The sequence below is a fragment of the Taeniopygia guttata genome, chromosome 36, assembly GCF_048771995.1.
Source record: "Taeniopygia guttata chromosome 36, bTaeGut7.mat, whole genome shotgun sequence".
NCBI lineage: Eukaryota > Metazoa > Chordata > Aves > Passeriformes > Estrildidae > Taeniopygia > Taeniopygia guttata.
In genome coordinates, this window is record NC_133061.1 from 723,204 (window position 1) to 731,080 (window position 7,877).

The 7,877-nt window shown below is 48.1% G+C and overlaps 1 protein-coding gene across 11 annotated transcripts in view; it reads right to left on the reverse strand.

Annotated features, from left to right (window-relative positions):
• Positions 1-5,255, reverse strand: part of PRMT5 (protein arginine methyltransferase 5) — a 58,838-nt gene extending 53,583 nt beyond the window's left edge. For all 11 annotated transcript variants that reach the window (XM_072921351.1, XM_041712877.2, XM_072921358.1 and 8 more), the window contains exons 1-2: positions 5,096-5,255; positions 636-754 (exon numbers count right to left, since the gene is read on the reverse strand). In XM_072921351.1, the coding sequence (XP_072777452.1) occupies positions 636-754; positions 5,096-5,202 (226 nt within the window). In that variant the 5' untranslated portion in view covers positions 5,203-5,255. The remainder of the gene's footprint in view (positions 1-635; positions 755-5,095) is intronic.
• Positions 5,256-7,877: the final 2,622 nt, after the last annotated feature.

Genomic DNA, 7,877 nt, shown 5'->3' on the forward strand with positions numbered 1-7,877 from the left:
ATCCGATTTTTGGCCATTTTTTGGCCATTTTTTGCCCGATTTTCCCCGTTTTTCCCCCATTTTTCCCCTCCCAGTACAAACCAGTATAAACCAGTACAAACCAGTATAAACCAGTACAAACCAGTACAAACCAGTAACCCCAAACCTCATTTCACCCATTTTTAACCCTTTAAAATCTGATTTTTCCCCATTTTTTGGCCATTTTTTGCCCGATTTTCCCCATTTTTCCCCCATTTTTCCCCTCCCAGTACAAACCAGTATAAACCAGTACAAACCAGTATAAACCAGTACAAACCAGTATAAACCATTAACCCCAAACCTCATTTCACCCATTTTTAACCCTTTAAAATCTGATTTTTCCCCATTTTTTGGCCATTTTTTGCCCGATTTTCCCCGTTTTTGCCCCATTTTTTCCCTCCCAGTTCCCTCCCAGTATAAACCAGTATAAACCAGTACAAACTAGTACAAACCAGTACAAACCAGTAACCCCAAACCTCATTTCACCCATTTTTAACCCTTTAAAATCCGATTTTCCCCCGTTTTTTGGCCATTTTTTGCCCGATTTTCCCCGTTTTTCCCCCATTTTTCCCCTCCCAGTTCCCTCCCAGTATAAACCAGTATAAACCAGTACAAACCACGGCCGGCCAGCACCAGGTCGGAGCGGGTTTGGGGTCCCGGTCGGTCCCGTGCCGGCGGTGCCGAGAATTCCCGACGGTGCCGAGGGTGGAACAGCGGCAGGCACAGGAAATCGAAACTGGGATTGAACTGGGAGTTACTGGGAGGGACTGGGATTGAACTGGGAGGGACTGGGATCAAACTGGGAGGGACTGGGAGGGGGTTTGGGTTATACTGGGTTATACTGGGAGGGACTGGGATTAAATTGGGAGGGACTGGGATCAAACTGGGATGGACTGGGAGTTACTGGGAGGGACTGGGATCAAACTGGGCAAACTGGGAGGGACTGGGAGGGACTGGGATGGACTGGGATCAAACTGGGAGGGACTGGGATGGACTGGGATTGAACTGGGATGGACTGGAAAAGGGAACTGGGCAAACTGGGAGTTACTGGGAGGGACTGGGAATCCAAACTGGGCAAACTGGGATGGACTGGGAGGGACTGGGAACAAACTGGGAGTTACTGGGAGGGACTGGGACGGACTGGGATTGACTGGGAGGGGGTTTGGGTTATACTGGGTTATACTGGGAGGGACTGGGATTGAACTGGGATGGACTGGGAACCCCAAACTGGGGAAACTGGGAGGGACTGGGATGAACTGGGATGAACTGGGATGGACTGGGATGAACTGGGATCAAACTGGGAGTTACTGGGAGGGAACTGGGATCAAACTGGGATGGACGGGGATTGAACTGGGATGGACTGGGAGGGACTGGGATGGACTGGGCAAACTGGGAGGGACTGGGAGGGACTGGGAGGGACTGGGAGGGACTGGGAATCCAAACTGGGCAAACTGGGATGGACTGGGAGGGACTGGGAACCCAAAGTGGGCAAACTGGGAGTTACTGGGACCCAAACTGGGCAAACTGGGAGTTACTGGGAGGGACTGGGATTGAACTGGGCAAACTGGGAGGGACTGGGAATCCAAACTGGGATTAAACTGGGAGTTACTGGGAGGGACTGGGAATCCAAACTGGGCAAACTGGGGAAACTGGGAGGGACTTGGAACCCAAACTGGGCAAACTGGGAGTTACTGGGAGGGACTGGGATCAAACTGGGAGGGACTGGGATCAAACTGGGAGGGACTGGGAATCCAAACTGGGTAAACTGGGAGGGAATTGGGAGGGACTGGGATGAACTGGGATGGAACTGGGATCAAACTGGGAGGGACTGAGAGGAACTGGGAGGGACTGGGATCAAACTGGGAGTTACTGGGAGGGACTGGGAATCCAAACTGGGCAAACTGGGAGGGACTGGGAGTTACTGGGATCAAACTGGGAGGGACTGGGAGGGGTTTGGGTTATACTGGGAGGGACTGGGAGGGGTTTGGGTTATACTGGGTTATACTGGGAGGGACTGGGAGGGACTGGGAGGGAACTGGGATCAAACTGGGAGGAACTGGGATGAACTGGGAGGGAACTGGGAGGGACTGGGAATCCAAACTCGGCAAACTGGGGAAACTGGGAGGGACTGGGAGGGACTGGGAACCCAAACTGGGCAAACTGGGAGTTACTGGGAGGGACTGGGAGGGACTGGGAGGGACTGGGAGGGACTGGGAGGGACTGGGAACCCAAACTGGGCAAACTGGGAGTTACTGGGAGGGACTGGGAGGGACTGGGAGGGACTGGGAGGGACTGGGAGGGACTGGGAACCCAAACTGGGCAAACTGGGAGGGACTGGGAGGGAACTGGGAGGGACTGGGATTAACTGGGAGGGACTGGGATGGACTGGGAGGGAACTGGGATCAAACTGGGATGGACTGGGAGTTACTGGGAGGGACTGGGATCAAACTGGGCAAACTGGGATCAAACTGGGAGGGACTGGGATCAAACTGGGATTGAACTGGGAGGGACTGGGAGTTACTGGGAGGGACTGGGATTGAACTGGGAGGGACTGGGAACCCAAACTGGGGAAACTGGGAGTTACTGGGGAGTTACTGGGAGTTACTGGGAGGGACTGGGAACCAAACTGGGAGTCACTGGGAGGGACTGGGATGGACTGGGAGGGACTGGGAGGGACTGGGATTGAACTGGGATTGAACTGGGAGGGAACTGGGATGGACTGGGATGGACTGGGAGGGACTGGGATGGACTGGGAGGGACTGGGATGGACTGGGACTGAACTGGGATTGAACTGGGATTGAACTGGGATCAAACTGGGAGGCACTGGGGACATTTGTGGGCGGGGCTTGGGGATCCCTGAGTTAAATTTGGGAATTTTGGAGATTTTGGGGAAAATTTGGGGAATTTTGGGGATTCCTGAGGGGATTTGGGGTCCCTGAGGGGAATTTGGGGCAAATTTTGGGTATTTTTGGGGCAAATTTGGGGAATTTTGGGGATTCCTGAGGAAATTTGGGGCAAATTTGGGGAATTTTGAGGATTCCTGAGGAAATTTGGGGCAAATTTGGGGAATTTTGAGGATTCCTGAGGGAATTTGGGGTCCCTGAGGGGAATTTGGGACAAATTTAGGGATTTTTTGGGGTTTTTGAGGCAAATTTGGGGAATTTTGGGATTCCTGAGGAAATTTGGGGCAAATTTCAGTGATTTTGGGATCTCTGAGGGGATTTGGGGTCCCTGAGGGGAAATTGGGGATTCCTGAGGGGATTTGGGGATCCCTGATGAGAATTTGGGGCAAATTTCAGCAATTTTGGGATCTCTGAGGGGATTTGGGGTCCCTGAGGGGAATTTGGGGCAAATTTAGGGAATTTTTGGAATTTTTGAGGCAAATTTGGGGTATTTTGAGGATTCCTGAGGGGATTTGGGGTCCCTGAGGGGAATTTTGTGCAAATTTAGGGAATTTTGGGGATTTTTGAGGAGATTTGGGGTCCCTGAGGGGAATTTGGGAATTTTGGAGATTCCTGAGGAAATCTGGGGCAAATTTGGGGAATTTTGAGGATTCCTGAGGGGATTTGGGGATCCCTGAGGGGAATTTGGGGCAAATTTCAGCCATTTTGGGATTCCTGAGTGCATTTGAGGTCCCTGAGGGGAATTTGGGGAAAATTTGGGGAATTTTGGGGATTTTTGAGGAAAATGTGGGGAATTTTGGGGATTCCTGAGGGGATTTGGGGATCCCTGATGAGAATTTGGGGCAAATTTGGGGAATTTTGGGGATTCCTGAGGAAATTTGGGGCAAATTTGGGGAATTTTGAGGATTCCTGAGGGGATTTGAGGTCCCTGAGGGGAATTTGGGGCAAATTTAGGGGATTTTTGAGGCAAATTTGGGGAATTTTGGTGATTCCTGAGGGGATTTGGGGATGCCTGATGAGAATTTGGGGCAAATTTGGGAATTTTTGGGGATCCCTGAGGGAATCTGGAGCAAATTTCAGCCATTTTGGGATCTCTGAGGGGATTTGGGGTCCCTGAGGGGAATTTGGGGCAAATTTAGGGAATTTTTGGGATTTTTGAGGCAAATTTGGGAAATTTTGGGGATTCCTGAGGAGATTTGGGGATCCCTGAGGAGATTTGGGGATCCCTGAGGAGATTTGGGGCAAATTTAGGGAATTTTGGGCATCCCTGAGGGGAATTTGGGGCCAATTTAAGCAATTTTGGGATCTCTTAGGGGATTTGGGGTCCCTGATGAGAATTTGGGGCAAATTTGGGGAATTTTGGGGATTCCTGAGGGGAATTTGGGAATTCCTGAAAGGATTTGCGGATCCCTGAGGGGATTTTTGATGTCCCTGAGGGAATTTTTGGGGAATTCGGGGATTCCTGAGGGGAATTTGGGTCAAATTTGATCAATTTTGGGGATTCCTGGAGGAAATTGGGGATTTCTGAGGGGATTTGGGTTCCTGAGGGGAATTTTGGGCAAATTTAGGGAATTTTGGGTATTTTTGGGGCAAATTTCAGCAATTTTGGGAACTCTGAGGGGATTTGGGGTCCCTGAGGGGAATTTGGGGCAAATTTAGGGAATTTTGGGATCCCTGAGGAGATTTGGGGTCCCTGATGAGAATTTGGGGCAAATTTCAGCCATTTTGGGATGTCTGAGGGGATTTGGGGTCCCTGAGGGGAATTTGGGGCAAATTTAGGGATTTTTTGGGATTTTTGAGGCAAATTTGGGGAATTTTGAGGATTCCTGAGGGGATTTGGGGTCCCTGAGGGGAACTTGGGGATTCCTGAAAGGATTTGCGGATTCCTGAGGGGAATTTGGGAATTCCTGAGGGGATTTGCGGATCCCTGAGGGGACTTTGATGTCCCTGAGGGAATTTTTGGGGAATTCGGGAATCCCTGAGGGGAATTTTTGGGGAATTCGCGGCTCCCTGAGGGAATTTTTGGGGAATTCGCGGCTCCCTGAGGGGACCCGGCGCCCTCCCCGCCCGTTCGGTCCCTTTGGGAGCACGAGGCCCACTCCGGGCTCGGTTTTTGGGGGTTCCCCGGGAGGATTTTTGGGATTTTTTTTGGGTTTTGGGGTTCGGGCTCTCACCCCTGCCTGGCCACGGCCCCGAGCGCTCCCGCCACCTCCGGTACGCAGTTCAGATCCCGCCCTGAGGAGACGCGAGCGGTGCCCGCCGCTCCCGGTCCCGCCGCCATGGCTGCGCTTCTTCCACCCCCTCCGTGAGGCGGCGACCAATCAGCGCCGAGCCCGCCTTCCGCGCAGCCAATAGGAAGACGAGAAGCGCTGTGACAGCGTTGTGCCCGCCCACGAGGCTGCCGAGAGCCAATGGGAGAGCGCGGAGAGATGTCAATCACAGCGGAGGCGGGAAAAGCAGAGCCAATGGGAGCACGGAGCTGGCTGTCAATCAAAGCAGTGGCGGGAGGGTTAACCCCGCCCCCGGGGGCTGTCAGCCAATAGGAACGCGAGTTTGGTTGTCAATCAACGCAGCGGCTGAGGGGTACGCCCACAAGAGGAACTGACCAATCAGAGCGCTCTGTGAGCCGTCAATCATCCTCTGGGCCCCGCCCCGCTGATCAAAATCCCAGAAGGCTTTTGGGGCGATTTTGGGATTTTTTGGGAATTCTGTGAATTTCCTCTCAGATTTTGGGGAGAATTTGGGATTTTTTGGGACATTACTTGAAATTCCAGCCGGATTTTGGGCAGAATTTGGAATTTTTTGGGAATTCTGTGAATTTCCTGTCAGATTTTGGGGCGAATTTGGGATTTTTTGGGAATTCTGTTCAATTCCAGGCAGAATTTGGGGAGAATTTGGGATTTTTGGGGGATTTTTTGGGAGATTTATTGAAATTCCCGGAGGATTTTGTGGAAAATTTGGAAATTTTTGGGAGATTTATTGAAATTCCAGGTGGATTTTGGGGCGAATTTGGGATTTTTTGGGAATTCTGTGAATTTGCTCTCAAATTTTGGGGAGAATTTGGGATTTTTCAGGAATTCTGTTAAATTCAAGGTGGATTTTTGGGGCGAATTTGGGATTTTTTGGGATTTTTTTTGAGATTTATTGAAATCCAGGCGGATTTGGGGCAGAATTTGGGATTTTTTGGGAATTCTGTTCAATTCCAGGCGGTTTTGGGGAGAATTTGGGATTTTTTGGGAATTCTGTTCAATTCCAGGTAGATTTTGGGCAGAATTTGGGATTTTTTGGGAATTCTGTGAATTTCCTGTCAGATTTTGGGGAGAATTTGGGATTTTTTGGGATTTTTTTTGAGATTTATTGAAATTCCCGGCTGATTTTGGGCAGAATTTGGGATTTTTAAGGAATTCTGTTCAATTCTAGGTGGATTTTGGGGTGATTTTGGGATTTTTGGGGCTTTTTTGGGAGATTTATTGAAATTCAGGCGGATTTTGGGCAGAATTTGGGATTTTTTGGGGAATTCTGTGAATTTCCTGTCAGATTTTGGGGCTAATTTGGGATTTTTGGGGCTTTTTTGGGAGATTTATTAAAATTCCAGGCAAATTTTGGGCAGAATTTGGGATTTTTTGGGAATTCTGTGAATTTCCTGTCAGATTTTGGGCAGAATTTGGGACTTTTTGGAAATTCTGTGAATTTCCTGTCAGATTTTGAGGCGAACTTGGGATTTTTTGGGATTTTTTTGGAATTCTGTTCAATTAAAGGCAGATTTTGGGGAGAATTTGGGATTTTTGGGGCTTTTTTTTGAGATTTCTTGAAATTCAGGCAGATTTTGGGCAGAATTTGGGACTTTTTGGAAATTCTGTAAATTTCCTGTCAGATTTTGGGGAGAATTTGGAATTTTTGGGGATTTTTTGTGAGATTCATTGAAATTCCCGGCGGATTTTGGGGAGAATTCGGAATTTTTTTGAAATTCCGTAAATTTCCTGTCAGATTTTGGGGAGAATTTGGGATTTTTTGGGATTTCTGTGAATTTCCTGACAGATTTTCGGGCGAATTTGGGATTTTTTTGGGAATTCTGTAAATTTCCTGTCAGATTTTGGGGCGAATTTGGGATTTTTGGGGGCTTTTTTGGGAGATTTATTGAAATTCAGGCGGATTTGGAGCAGAATTTGGGATTTTTTGGGAATTCTGTGAATTTCCTGTAAGATTTAGGGGCGAATTTGGGATTTTTTGGGGCTTTTTTGGAAGATTTATTGAAATTCCCGGAAGATTTTGTGGAGAATTTGGGATTTTTCGGGAATTCTGTGAATTTCCTGTCAGATTTTGAGGCGAATTTGGGTTTTTTTGGGATTTCTTGTGAGATTTATTGAAATTCCAGGAAGATTTTGGGGCAAATTTGGGATTTTTGTGAATTCTGTGCATTTCCTGTCAGATTTTGGGGAGAATTTGGGATTTTTTTGGGAATTCTGTAAATTTCCTGTCAGATTTTGGGGCGAATTTGGGATTTTTGGGGGCTTTTTTGGGAGATTTATTGAAATTCAGGCGGATTTGGAGCAGAATTTGGGATTTTTTGGGAATTCTGTGAATTTCCTGTAAGATTTAGGGGCGAATTTGGGATTTTTTGGGGCTTTTTTGGAAGATTTATTGAAATTCCCGGAAGATTTTGTGGAGAATTTGGGATTTTTGGGGGATTCTGTTCAATTCCAGGCAGATTTTCGGGCGAATTTGGGATTTTTGGGGATTTTTTTTGTGATTTATTGAAATTCCCAGCAAATTTTGGGGAGAATTTGGGATTTTTGGGGCTTTTTTGGGAGATTTATTGAAAGTCCCGAAAGATTTTGGGGCAAATTTTGGATTTTTTTGGGATTTCTGTTAATTTCCTGTCAGATTTTGGGGAGAATTTGGGGTTTTTTGGGAATTCTGTTCAATTAAAGGCAGATTCTGGAGGGAATTTTGGAA